At 38.0% G+C, this 14,797-nt stretch overlaps 1 protein-coding gene across 7 annotated transcripts in view; it reads left to right on the top strand.

The window, feature by feature from the left end:
- Positions 1 to 14,797, top strand: part of ARNT (aryl hydrocarbon receptor nuclear translocator) — an 84,518-nt gene that overhangs the window by 19,234 nt on the left and 50,487 nt on the right. For all 7 annotated transcript variants that reach the window (XM_075561460.1, XM_075561412.1, XM_075561452.1 and 4 more), the window contains one exon: positions 10,599 to 10,710. In XM_075561460.1, the coding sequence (XP_075417575.1) occupies positions 10,599 to 10,710 (112 nt within the window). The remainder of the gene's footprint in view (positions 1 to 10,598; positions 10,711 to 14,797) is intronic.

The raw sequence follows: 14,797 nt of genomic DNA, 5'->3' as shown, positions 1-14,797 counted from the left end.
AGAATATACAGTTCTTTGATCAGGACAGCTTCTCAGCCATGTCTACAGACAGGCCCTTCTCTGGGGCTTACCTCTGCGTGCTCTAGCAACTGTTATAAAGCTCTCAGAGCTCCATCAAAAGGAACCTGGAAGTATCCCTCTCTGCCAGTAAATCTGCTTGAAGACGCTCAGTGCTTTTGCCTCTTCTATTGCCATCTTGCCCATGGACTGATTCTTTTGGTCTTGTGGTTCTAATGCCTCCACTTCTCTAAATGTTTCTTGCTGCCTCATGTCTCCAGTGTTAATGCTCTCTCTCTCTTACTGGTGTCTGGGGGTTTTCAGTGCAGGGATCTTGAGTCCAAAGTATGCACTCCACTCCTGGATCTTCTTGGTTGTTCTCTGCTCTGAGATTGGCTCTCATTTAAGCCCAGTGGATGGCAAAACTGAACCAGTCCCCTTTTAGGATTCTATATACCTCATTTGTATGGTTCTACTCAATCACTAAGGAGTCTTGGTGGGTAGTGGATATGCATTGGGCTGCTAACCACAAAGCCAGTAGTTAAAAATCACCAACCAGTTCTGCAGCAGAAAGATGAGGCTTTCTACGCCTGTTTAGATTTACAGTCTCAGAAACTCAAAGGGACAGTTCTACCAAGTCCTGTAAGGTCACTATTTGAAATCAGTATCGACCTGATGGCAGTGAGGGTTTTTTTGTTATTGTTTTTAATCCAATCACTGTGGGAGCTACAACACTGCAAGGACAAGGACCAACAACACAGGCACATTTCAGACTCCTGTTTATATCTGCTCACATCTCATTGTTCAGAACAAGAAACCTAGGCAATCCAGAACCCAAACCCAAGCCCACTACCATTAATTCTGACTCATAGTAATCAGATAGGACAGAGTGGAACCTGCCTCATAGGTGATGAAGGGATTCAACCAGTTCCCATCGTTTTTACAGAACTTTTACCCAGTTTTTTTTATTTTGATAGTACCGATTTTTAAAATGGCACTTGTAATCAGTTCTCTTTAGTTACAAATTTACATTCCTTATTCTTTTTAATGTTCATCTACCCATCGGAATAGTTCATTCCACCCATAGAGGTATAAAAAGCTAGATACAACTATGCATGTAATATTTATTCATTTCCTAGAACTCATACTTGGGATGAAATACATTTTTATTCCTACACATTTGCTACTTTGGTAAACAAACATATAATGTAATCAGAAAAGGTGTCAAATAACCAAGCGGGACATACTGTCCCTTGTTTTAGCATTGTTACTCCCCAAATTCCCAGAAATATTGTGAGTGAATGATGCAACTCATGAAACTGTTCAAAGAGCTAGAAATATTGTCAGAACAATTGTCAGCGGAAAGAGATTTTTCAAAGGTGAACATATTATGTTTAGAGAAAAGCCTCTTTAACAGTTTCTAATCTATCAATGATTATTGCCCAATTGGCCGCTCTCTAAAGGAATATGATCCTACTCTTGCAGTGAAAAGATGGTGAAGGATGAATCACACGGCTGGTGACGCTCTGATAAAAGCGAAACGTACTGCACGTGAGGACGCCATTCAAAAAGCAATAGAGAAATGCCTTAAATAACAGTTTTAAGTTTTATTGATTTTTGGCAGGCATTATTTAATATAAAAGATTATTGTTCATTAATCTTTTAAAACTCATAATCTAGTTTTGTGTACCTCTTTCATTGTTCTATTTAAGTATTAACTGTATGAAACAAAAAACTACCTTTGGGTATATAATTTTTAATACTTAAAACAGTCTTTAGGGCAGCAAACAGAAAGTATTTGAATCCCACTACTGTCCATAGGGTTTATAAAGCTGTAATCTTTACAGAAGCAGACTGCCGTATCTTTCTCAGGGCACTTGGTGGGTTTGAACTGCTGATCTTTTGACGTTTGCCATTGTACAAACAGGGCGAGCCAAAAGTCTAGGGTAAATCACAAGTTTATGATAAAGTGGTTCTTATTCCGCATAGCCCCTTTGTAATGGTGGTTTTTTTATGCTGAACTTTCAGAGTTTAAAAATATTTCTAGAAATTAGTTCATTGAATATATGGTTTGCAAATGTTCCCCTCCTCCACAATAACTTGCCATCCTCTTACAAGTTCTATTACAGAGCAAAGGTTTTTAATTTTGCTGATTTGTAGATTTTTCCATTTATGGATCACACTTTAAGTGCTGAGTCTCAGAAATTGCTGAGCTCTAGATCCTGGAGATTTTTCTTTGCGTTCCCCTAAAAGTTTTAGTTTTACATTAATGTTTGTGAACCTTTTTTTCCCCTGAAGCAGCTCTCCTTTTTTCTTTGTTCCCCATTTTCCCAATTCCCAATGCCTTTTTGCAAGTATGTATTTGTTCATTGAAGCAGTAAATTCTCATTACCCTCTTCCTCCAGCTTTTGTATGCTCGCTCATAGTGACCATATACAACAGAGTAGAAATTGCCCCTTGGGGTTTCTGAGACTAAATAGTTAAAAGAGCAGACGGCCTCATCTTTGTCCTGTGTAGTGCCTGGTGGGTTCAAACCATTGATATTGTGGTTAGCAGCTCAATGTGTAGCTCACCAGGCCACTAGAGTTCCTTAGTCATTAATGTCGAACTTGTTTTCATGTGCTTATTGGATATTTTTGTGTGTGTGTATGTGTAAGTGTATAGAATATATGCATTTTGAAAAATGTATTCACATCCTTTGCCCATATTTTAATTGTGTTGGATTTTGTTTTTGAGTTGTAAGGGTTCTTTATATATTTGGATATTAAACTCTAGCAGGTACAGTCAGCACTTAGGTATGAACTAAATCCATTTCTAACTGTGTCTTCAAGACTTTGTAGTTTGTCCCTCAACAAGATGGATTGACAAAGTGGCTGCATCAGTGTTGCAGGCATAGGAACAGTGAGAATGGCACAGGAGCCTGGAGTGTGTCATTTTATTGTGAATAGAGTTGCTACAGGTCAAAGCCTACTCAGTGACAACTAACAATAACAGCAAGTTAGTTTGGAACAGGTGCATAAGGTGCATTTTTCCTTTAGAGTAAGAAAATACTGGAAGCCTTTACAATAATTTAAAAATTGCACATGCAGTACTTGTGAATGTTTATGGTGAAGAATTTCTTGTGAGTAGGGGTTGGCCCGGTCATTTCAAAGCAAGAAGTACAGCCAGAATGCTCCTTAGAAGAAGTGAGGACTCCTTCCATTTCACGTATTTTGGACATGTTATCAGGAGAGACCAGTCCCTGGAAAAGGACATCAAGCTTGGTGAAGTAGAGGGTCAGTGAAAAGGAGGAAGCCCTCAAGGAGATGGAGTGACAGAGTGACTGCAACAAGTGACCTCAAATGGAGGAACAGTTGTGAGGATGGTGCAGGACTGACTGGGCAGGGATTTGTCATGTTTGTACATAGGGTTGCTATGAGTACGAACTGACTCCATGACACCTAGCAAAATTATTTCTAGATTACATTAGTCTGTCTATCCCTCTCCCAAGACCTTTCAGTCTTGATTATTGTAGTTGTGCACTCTTTTAAAAAATTAATTGCATGTAACCAACAGGAATTGCTGAAACCCTCGTGGGGACTGAGCATGGTAGTGGGACAGGAGGAAGGTCAAGGGAAATAGAGGAAATAGCTGGGAGGCAAAGGACATTTATAGAGGTCTAGATAAAGACATGTACATATGCAAATATATTTATATATGAGACTGGGGAAATAGATCTATGTGCATATATTTATTTATAGGTTTAGTAGTAAGGTAGCAGAAGGACATTGGGCCTCCGCTCAAGTACTCCCTCAATGCAAGAATACTTTCTTCTATTAAATTGGCATTCTATGATGCTCACTTTCCCGGCACAACCACTGAAGACAAAGCGGGTGAATAAGCAAATGTGGTGAAGAAAGCTGATGGTGCCCGGCTATCACAAGATATAGCATCTGGAGTCTTAAAAACTTGAAGATAAACAAGCGGCCACCTAGCTCAGAAGCAACAAAGCCCACATGGAAGAAGCACACTAGCCTGTGTGATCACGTGGTGTCGAAGGGATCAGGTGTCAGGCATCATCAGAACAAAAAAATCTTACCATAGTGAATGAAGGGGGAGTGTAGAGCGGAGACCCAAAGCCCATTTGTAGGCCACTGGAGATCCCCTTACTGAAAGGTCTCCCGGAGGAGACGAGCCAGTCAGGGTGCGATGTATCAACGATGAAATAAACAACTTTCCGCTAGTTCCTAAATGCTTTCTCCTCCCCCACTATCATGATCCCAATTCTACCTTGCAAGTCTGGCAAGACCAGAGGATGTACACTGGTGCAGATAGGAACTGGAAACAGGGAACCAGGGCAGATGATCCCTTCAGGACCAGTGGTGAGAGTGGCCATATTGGGAGGGTGCAGGGAGGGTAGGTTGGAAAGGGGGAACCAGTTACAAGGATCTACATGTGACCTCCTCCCTGAGGGACAGACAACAGAAAAGGGGTTGAAAGAAGATGCTGGACAGGTCAAGATGTGACAAAATAATAATTTATAAATTATCAAGGGTTCATGAGGGAGGGGGGAGCGGGGAAGGAGGGGAAAAATGAGGACCTCATGCTAGGGGCTTTTATTTCCTCATCTTGTAAATTTGCCTAGGCTTAAATATCCAGCACGGTTTGAATAAGAGTTGTGAGGGTAAATATTCTCTTTTAAAAAAATCATTTTATTGGGGACTTATACAACTCTTTTCACAATCCATACATTCATCCATTATGTCAAGCACATTTGTTACCATCTTCATTTTCAAAACATTTCTTTCTACTTTCTACTACCAATGGTATTCCCATTTGGTATTCTCATTTTCCCCCTCCTTTCTTGCCCCCCTCATGAACCCTTGATTATTTATAAATTATTATTTTTTCATGTCTTACACTGACCAGTTTCCTTTCACCCACTTATCTGTTGTCTGCCCCCCCTGAGAGGAAGTTACATGTAGATCATTGTGATCGGTTTCCCTTTCCTACCCCCACCTTTTCCCCTCCTGGTATCGTTACTCTCATTATTGGTCCTGAGGGGTTTATCTGTCCTTGATTCCCTGTGTTTCCAGCTCTTATCTGTACCAGTGTACACCCTCTGGTCTAGCTGGATTTGTAAGATAGAATTGGAATAGTGGTGGGGAGGAAGTATTAAAGAACTAGAGGAAAGTTGTATGTTTCATTGGTGCTGTACTGCACCCTGACTGGCTCGTCTCCTCCCCATGACCCTTCTGTAAGGAGATGTCCAGTTGCCTACAGATGGGCTTTGGGTCTCCAGTTTGCACTCCCCCTCATATACAATGATATGATTTTTTTGTTCTTTGATGCCTGATAACTGATCCTATCAACACCTCGTGATCACACAGGCTGGTGTACTTCTTGCACGTGGGCTTTGTTGCTTCTCAGCTAGATTGCCACTTGTTTATATACAAGCCTTTAAGACCCCAGACTATATCTTTTGGTTGCTAGGCACCATCAGCTTTCTTCACCACATTTGCTTATGCAACTGACTATCTTCAGCGATCATGTTGGGAAGGTGAACATCGTGGAATGCCAGGTTATTAGAACAAAGTGTTCTTGAATTTAGGGAGTATTTGAATAAAGGGCCAATGTCCATCTGCTACCTTAATACTCAACCTATAAATATATGTATGTAGATCAATTTCCCTATCATATAAATATATTTACATATGTACATGTCTATATTTAGACCTCTGTAAATATCCTTTGCCTTATAGTTCTTTCCTCTACTTCATTTTACTTTCCTCTTGCCCCACTATCATGTTCAGTCTTCATTTGGGTTTCAGTAATACCTCTCGGTTACATTGCCCTTGATCAAGCCCTACCTGGCCTCATACACCCTCCTTGCCATCAATTTTAGATCACTTGTTACCTTGTCCCTGGGTTTGTTAACACCCACTTCCTTTACCCCGTTTCCCCCTCACCTATGCCCCTCAAGAACCGTGGGTCCCGTTATTTTGTCCTCCAGATTGTTTCTCCCGCCTTTCTTACCTATATAGACATGCAGAGACAACAATAAGCACAAAAATAAGAGAGAGCAAAACAAAGCAACAAAAGAAAACAAAACAAAAAAACCCCCCAAAATCAACAACAACAAAAGAAGCCTATAAATAGTTCAAGGTCTGTTTGTTGACCTTTAGGAGAATTTTCTGGTTGAGTCTGATGGGGTGTTATGCCCTGGCCCCACAGTCTATTTTTGGTATTTCCAGGGGATTTCGTTGCTCTGCTCCCCTTGCTGTTCTTAGTTGTTGTCCCTTGCTGTTCTATTTCGTTGCTCTGCTCCCCTTGCTGTTCTTAGTGTTTCGCCTTGGTGTTGTGGGGTCATATTGGGCGCAATTCTCCCACTGTGTCTCCAGTGTTGTTCCCTGTAGCACTATGGGTTAGTGAGGGCTGTCTTGTCTTATGGTGGGGCCAGCCCTATGGTCCTCTCTGGCTGCCCTGAGCAGGAATATTGTCCTCTGGGCTTGGTGGGCCAGAATGTGCTCCACTCTCTCTCCCTCCCCCTTCATTTGCTCCCGTGTGCTATGATCAGATGTGTCCTTCTCCCTGAGCTGTAGCTTCTGAAGTGCTGTCTTCTGAAGTGAATTCTTCCGGTGGGGATTGGGCAAGAGGCTGCCACGTAGTTGGGATTGGGGCCCCTCAGACCTCTATTGGATTTCTGCTTGCATTCACGACTTGGTGCACCGGCCTGAAGTCTGGTCCTCCTTTCCCTGTGGAGATAAAAACAACACCTTCCTCTTGGTTAATGGCCTGTTCCCCTGCAACCCATGTCTTTTGAGGGTAAATATTCTTGCCTTGTTTTCAATCTTAGAGAGGAAATAACATCTTCTACCATCAAGTATAATTCCGGGTGTATGTTTTTGGTTTTTTATTCTTTTATCACATTGAAGGCGTCTCCCATTATTCTATTTTTTTCTGGAATTTTTTTTTATTAAGATTGGATATTGAATTTTAGAAAATACTTTTTCTCTGTAGTTTGTTTTGTCTTTTTTGGAGATAATATTCCATACTTGGCTATATGTATGAAGTAATTTTTATGTATAGTCTTGTACTTTTAAAATTTTGAGCCCATTAATATAGTAGATTACACTGACTGATTTTTCAGTAACTAAGCAGCTTGAATTTCTAAGGTAAACTTACTTTGGTCATAGTATGTAGTTCTTTTCATGTATTGCTACTTGCAATTTTAAAAAAGAATTTTTGTGTATGTTTTCATGAAACTCGTGGTCTTTAGTTTTTTTGGGGTAGGGTGCAGTGTGGTTTTTGTTTGATTTTTCCTATCAGGGTATTATTAGAGTTTTATGAAATGGATACGAATTGTCCCCTTCAACTATTTCCTGAAAGAGTTGTATTATTTCTCTTTTAAATGTGTAGTAGATGTCTCTTGTATAATAATTGGACCAGTTGATTTCCTTTTTGGGAGTTTTAGAATTATCAGTTCAATTTTTTAATAGTTACAGAAGTATTCAACTTATCTATTTCATTAGTTTGTTGTAATTTGAGTGCTTTTGAGTAATTGGTCCATTTTGTCTGAAATTGTCAAATTTATGTGTGTAAATTGTTCTTAGAATTCTTTCCTCTGTTCAGAGTCGCTGTTGTAATATCCCTTTTTAATTTCTGGTAATCGTAATTAGTGTCTTCTCTAATTTTTTCTTTTATTCTTCCTGGAGGTTTGCCTATTTTATTGACTTGTTTAGACAACTAGCTCTTTTCTTCTTCTTCTTTTAAAATTCATTGATTTCTGCTCTTTATTATTTACTTCTTTCTGCTTGTTTTTTGTTTCTTCCCGAGAGCTAGATAATAGTTGAGATTTCTAATGTGAGCATTTAGTGCTGGTGGTGTTCCTCTCAGTGCTGCTTTAGACATGTCTCTTAAAGTTTATACTTTTATTTGCATTTACTTAGTGTATTTTACAATTTCCTTTGAGGCTTCCTTTTGGGCTCATTATTTTAGAAATATGTTTAGTTTCTAAGTGTTTGAAAATACTGTATGATCTTTTTGTTTTGATTTCTTGTTTGGTTCCACTGTGGTTGGAGAACACATTCTGTGTGATATATATATATATATATATATATATATATATATATATATATATTTTTTTTTTTTTGGTAAAACTTATTTCATTGCCTAAGATCGTCTGTCTTGGGTCTTGGTATATAGTTCGTGGACACTTGCACAGAATGAGTTGGGTGGAATGACAATTATAACCTGTGGATTCTTTGTCTTCTAAATTTTATTTATATTTGTTGTTGAGGATGTAAACAGCAAAACATATTCCAACTCAATAGTTACTACATGTATAAGATAGACTTTGATTACATTCTTTGAGTTGTGCTATCATTCTACTCTTAACTTTTCTTACTTCATTAATGTAAATCACTGTCCCTTAAAGTTACTATTTAAATTTTTATGGTTTGTTATGTTTGATCCTATATGTTGTTGTTGGGTGCCATTGAGTTGGTTCTGACCCATAGTGACTCTGTGCACAACAGAATAAAACAATGCCTGGTCCTGCGTCACCCTCACAATGATCTCTATGCTTGAGCCAATTGTTGCAGCCATTGTGCCATTTGATTTCATTGAGGGCCTTCTTCTCTTTCACTGCCCCTCTACCTTACTGGGCATGATGCCCTTCTCCAGGGGACTCGTCTCCCCTTACAGTATATCCAAAGTTTGTAAGATGAAATCTTGCCATCCTTGCCTCTAAGGAGCACTGGCCATACTTGCTCCAAGACAGATTTGTCTGTCTCTTTAGTCATCCATGGCACTTTCAGGATTCCTCTATGGTACATATGGGGAGTTCTTAAAAGAGCATAATGATCACAGAAAATATTTTTTTTGTTAATTAGGCTGAACTATTATTTGGGTTTGACATCAAGGGGTGTTTTTCTTTGAGGTATAAAAATGAGTTGAGAACAGTAGTTTCAGGGTTCATCCACCCTTCTTTAGCTTCAGAAAGTATAGAGTCCATGAGAGCTTGAAATTCTGTTTTATATTTTCTTCTTCTCAATCAGGATTCTTTGGTCAAAATGCCCAGTTATCATTCAATTCTTCCACTCTCAAGACAGAAGGCAGTTGCTTACAGAAGAAATTAGCTACACATCTCTTGTCTTCTTCCCTATTCCGACTCCTTCCTCTGTTTCTCCAGATAAACAGAGACCAGTTGTGCTTTGGACGACTATTTACAAGCATTTAAGACCCCAAAACCCCAAATCAAATTCATTGCCATCTAGTTGATGCTGACATAAACACTGCAGGGAAAAAAAACAAAAAAAATCTAGGATGTACAACAGGTATGCAAAATATATTAGGTAAATTAATTGGGATGTCCCATAATTCTATGACCTTTTCCAAACCAAGAAGCTTAATCTTGTAAAGTCTTGGGTTATATAGGTAGTTCTAGTAGGTACTTTGTTTTTGATCATTGTTGTAAAGATACCTCTTCACATGCTTTTGCCAGTTGAACATACATAGGTGTACAACTTACTGACCAGTTACAGTAATTAGCCATATAGTCCTACCCTTAATCAATGCATTTTCCCCATCACTGCTAACTACCCATTGTCCCCTCCTTTTCATCTCTAAAAATCTCAAAACTCGAAAAAAAAATCATCAAATTAATTTTAATTCACAGTGACCCCATAAGACAAAGTTGAACTGCCTCTGTGGGTTTCTTAGACTGTAACACTTGAGAGGAGTAGAAAGTTTCATCTTTCTATCATAGAGCAGCTGGTGGTTTCAAACTGCTGACCTTTTGGTTAGCAGCCCAACACTTATTAACCCACTATACCACCAGGGCTCCCATTCCCAACTCTGGTAACCATTAAGAAAGCTTAGATCTCAATACATTTGCTTATTCTTGGCTTTTCATTTGACTTTTCTAGTGGAATTTTGGTACTTTTTATACTTTTTTATTTTCAAAATAAAATACATAAAAGGAGATGTAAATATTTCCAGTATGAATAAAATGCATAAACAAATTTTAGATGTGTGTTTAATTAAATTAAGATTTACATCACTGTTTGAAGCCTTTAGAAGTGAAAGTTGCAGCCCTGGGAGCATAGTGGGTTAGGACACCATGTAGATTTTGAACCTACCACCTGTTCCATTAGAGAAAGGGTGAGCCTTTCTGCTCCCATAAAGTGAAAGTTTCAAATTACAGTACCCCCTTTTCCAAACTCTATGAAGTGGGAGAGTGGAAACTGAATTAGGGGAAATCTTTTGGCAATGTAAGAATTAATAAAGATAAACCCAACTCTGAACGTTTGGGTTTTTTTAGTAAACAATTTAAGATTTTACCCATAGTGGGAGCGGGGAGGGAGGGGGAGGGAAAAAAAAGGAAACCGAGCTGATTCCAGGAACCCAAGTGGAAGGCGAATTTCAAGAATGACAAGGGTAACGAATGTATAAGGGTGCTTTGCTCAAAGTATGTATGGATTGTGATAAGAGTTGTATGAGCCCCAATAAAAAGATTTATTAATTAAAAAAAAAGATTTTACCCATAGCACAAACCTCTCTAGATGTTGTATGATAAGCAAGGCCCTTTAAAAATATATATCATCTATTTTGTCCTACAGAAATGACATCAGATGTACCATCCCTGGGACCATCCATTGCCTCTGGAAACTCTGGGTCTGGAATTCAAGGTGGAGGAACCATTGTCCAGAGGGCTATTAAGCGGCGACCAGGGTGAGCGTGGGTATTAAGATCACCTCTTGTAAACCAATCTCATGTTGCTTACCTATTCCTTACCCCCTCTTACTTACATCGTCGCTTATTCTACTGTTGTCATAAAACTTGTGCCTTCTTTTTGGATGTGACTTTTTCTAAAATTGATGTGTTTGTTCTAAGTTTCTCATCAGTTCAAAACAAAACAAAGGTCAAGAACCGTGGCTTAGCCTGAGATTATATATATGATGAGGAAACTATTTGCAGTCTTTATTAAACTTGGTGTTTGCATTCTCGAAACTTTTTTGGTAGGATACTTTTTTGAATTTGTGGAAGACTGAATGCTAAAGGTTTTCCTCTCTCCATAATTACTAGGTAATTTGGTTTTGAATGTGGAGTTCAATTAGTTCCCAAAGTATCAAATATCTACGTAGCCTGAGTAAAAGCATTGTGGAACTGCCAGGAGGATACTGGATTAGTTTACCAGGGCTGTTGTAACAAAGTACCACAACTGCAAGGCATACAAGTAGAAATTTATTCTTTCATGGTTCTGGAACCTGCCTGCCCCAAATTAGAGTGTCATCTGTGTTGATTCCTTCTGAAGGCTCTGCAGGAGTTCGGGGATGGCTGGCAATCCTTGGTGTTCCTTGATAAACAGACGCACCATTCTGATTTAGGCTGTTCTCTGTAGGTAGTGTTCTCCCTGTTTGTCTTGCTGTCTTTTTCCTTTCCTTTTCTTTTTTTCTTCAGTTTTTTATTTATTTATTTTTTTAAAATTTTTTTATTTTAACAATTTATTGGGGCTCATACAATTCTTTTCACAGTTCATACATATACATACATCAATTGTATAAAGCACATCTGTACAGTCTTTGCCCTAATCATTTTTTTCTCCTCTTTTCTTCTTTTACATTTTATTAGGGACTCATACAACTCTTACCACAATCCATACATATACATACATCAATTGTATAAAGCACATCCATACATTCCCTGCCCCAATCATTCTCAAGGCATTTGCTCTCCACTTAAGCCCCTTGCATCAGGTCCTCTTTTTTTTTCCCCCCTCCTTTCCTTTTCTTATAGGCCTTCATTTGGATTAGAGCCCACACTACTACAGGATGACCTCATGTTAACTAATTAAATCTGCAAAGACACTATTCCCAAATAAAGTCATATTCACAGGTACTGGGGATTTGGACTGAAACATCTATAAAAAAGATCGGACATAGTGCATGTCTCTAAGTTTCATGTGTTTAGGCATAATAATCCAGAAATATAAATATAGCCATGTATTCCTTAGTACTTGTTTGGGCAAAGTCCAACTGCATGTATGTTTGTGGTCCCGTAGGGTTAAAATAGAGTTTGGAAATCCTGATTGGAGAACAAGATTTAGGGGCTGTAACCAAACATAGGGAACATAATAGCTTTCCACCCATAGGGATCACATTTCTCTGGTGTATAAAGCAATGGTGCTGCCTGGCACATAATGGTGTGGTATCTATATAAAACCTGTAATACGTATGCCTTGATGACCATCATAAATGCTAATCTTACTGGCTTATGTATATACTGTACTTCCTGTATAACAGTGTTTATATTTTAACTTGTAGGCAGCCACATCCTATTTTGTGTATTATGCATATCTTGAGTGTTAAAGTTGTATTTCTCGGTTTACTTTTTTTTTTTTTTTAATACTAACCTGAAATGTGCATCATGGCTCCCAAACAAGGCAGTACCAATGTGAATGATTTCAGTAGCAAGAGGCAAAGGACAAATATGGATTTAGAAGTGAAACAAAGGTTATCAAGCAGCATGAAGGGAGAAAGTCCATGAATGCTCTTGCTTGCCATTAGGCAGACTGCACTCAACAATCTTGACAGCCCTCACAAATAAAGATAATCTTATCCAAGCTGCTTTCAGGGATTAGCTCACTGAAAGCTATAAGGCTAACAAAATATAGCACACACGTAGAAATTACTAATAATGTAGGTCGAGGGTCTACAAAGCACAAAAGTGAATTCCTTTTAGCACATTGACGATCACTGCTAAGGAATTAATCTTGAGATTCTTAGAGAAGAAGCAGGACCAGATTATAATACAGTGTTTGCATAACATCCAAATTACATAGTGCCTCTTTCACAGAATGTTAAGCAACATGAGACTGTAGAATACAAGAGGAACAAATACAGTATTTGATAAGAGGAACAAATACAAATACAGTACTGTTGTTGTTTCAAAACTTACTGAGTTTTATTTATTTTATTTTTATAATCATTTTATTGGGGGCTCGTACAATTCTTATCACAATCCATACATACATACATACATACATACATACATACATCGTGTCAAGAATATACGTACCCTTTTTGCCATCATCAATCTCAAAACATTTGCCTTCTACTTGAGCCCTTAATATCTGCTGCTCATTTCCCCCTCCCTCCCCACTTCCCCGTACCTCATGCTCCCTTCATCATTCATAAATTATTATTTTGTCATATATTACACTGTCTGACATCTCCCTCTGCCTTCTTCTCTGCTGTCCCTTCCCCAGGGAGGAGGCTATACATAGATTCTTGTAGTCAGTTCCCCCTTTCTACCCCACATTCTCTCCACCCTCCAGGCATCGCCACTCTCACCACTGGTCCTGGAGGAGTCATCTGTCCTGGATTCCTTGTGTATTGGAGAGTATTGAAATATCATTTGATCGTTAAAGATTGGAAACTATTTCAGAAAGGAGGTGGTTTTTAGAAATACCTAGAAGAATAGGTAATACCTTACCCACCTCCTTGTTTTAAAATTATGAGTTGCTGTTTTAGCCCATCTTAATCCCCCCATGTCCCCAGTAGTATTGTCAGAAATGAGTCTAGGTTAAAGGCGGTAACATGAGAAGTTTTGTATTAAGAAAGTTTTGTATTAAGGCTACAAAACTAACACAGCTAAGACCTTTACACATTTTAATTCATTTACTGAAGCATAGGGTTAAAAAAGTACCGTATATACTCGAGTATAAGTCGACCTCCAATATCAACCATGGCACCTAATTTTACCACAAAACTGCATTAAAAATGTGCTGAAAAACACGGCTTATACACGAATATATATGGTAACTTACCCTAGGTTCCAAAGTTCATAAGTGATAGTTCTAGGACATGAACCTTAAGATTTAGTTTTAGAATCTACTCTCTCAAGCTCTGTTGTGATTATTGCTATTATAATACTAAACAATTAGAAACAGTAAATATAAAATGAAGGAATTGGTTGGATAAGTTATAGTATGTATTTAAATGGAATATTGTATAGATATTAGAAGGGATACCATGGAAAATAATTATCAATGCAGAGGAATGTTTACTATGTTAAGAGGAAAATTGTAATATATATAATCCATTTCTGTCAGAAAAAGTATTTATAACGTATGTGCATAGCAAAAATACCTGAAAGAATACTCATCAGATTTTTGACTGATGGAACTATTACTGACTTTTTTGCATTATTTTCTGAAAAGAACATGTATTGATAGTCAGAAAAGTCATTAAAAGTAGTAATAAAAGAAAGATTGGAGGATGAAGATAGCAGGAATAATAAAATGGTAATAATTCTACCCAAAGTCAATTTTTTGTCCTATTTTTTATATCATTACTTAAGGGAATTCTCTATATAGATTTTTGAAATAGCTGTATAAAGGTAAGTCACTAAGTATTGTTACAGAAATAAACCCTTATTAAAAAAAAAACCAACATGAAGCTATTGTTCCTTGACATGTAAACATCTTATTCTACAGGGAGGCTTCAAAATGTTTTGGGAAAAATTCTATTATCTTTGCTTTTCAACATTTTTTGAATTAAGTAAAACATTACAGAATAGATCATGAATTTGAAACTTAATAACTTACAGCCTTTTTGTTGTAACATCCACTTCAATCCTCTCAATATACCATTACTTATTCCCTGTGTTTTTTATTTCCATTCCTCCTCATTCCTAGCCTTCTGAACATTATTTCTGGGTAAATACTGCCCTATTGATCTTAAATGGTTGATTGCTCTAACTTGCGGGTAAGTTCAGTTCCAGACCTGGAGGATGACTAAGGTCAACAGTCTTGGAG

Source organism: Tenrec ecaudatus, chromosome 1 (assembly GCF_050624435.1).
Source record: "Tenrec ecaudatus isolate mTenEca1 chromosome 1, mTenEca1.hap1, whole genome shotgun sequence".
NCBI classification, from domain to species: Eukaryota; Metazoa; Chordata; class Mammalia; order Afrosoricida; family Tenrecidae; genus Tenrec; species Tenrec ecaudatus.
The sequence above is the reverse complement of the archived record's forward strand: the minus strand, read 5'-3'. Positions and strand labels throughout refer to the sequence as shown.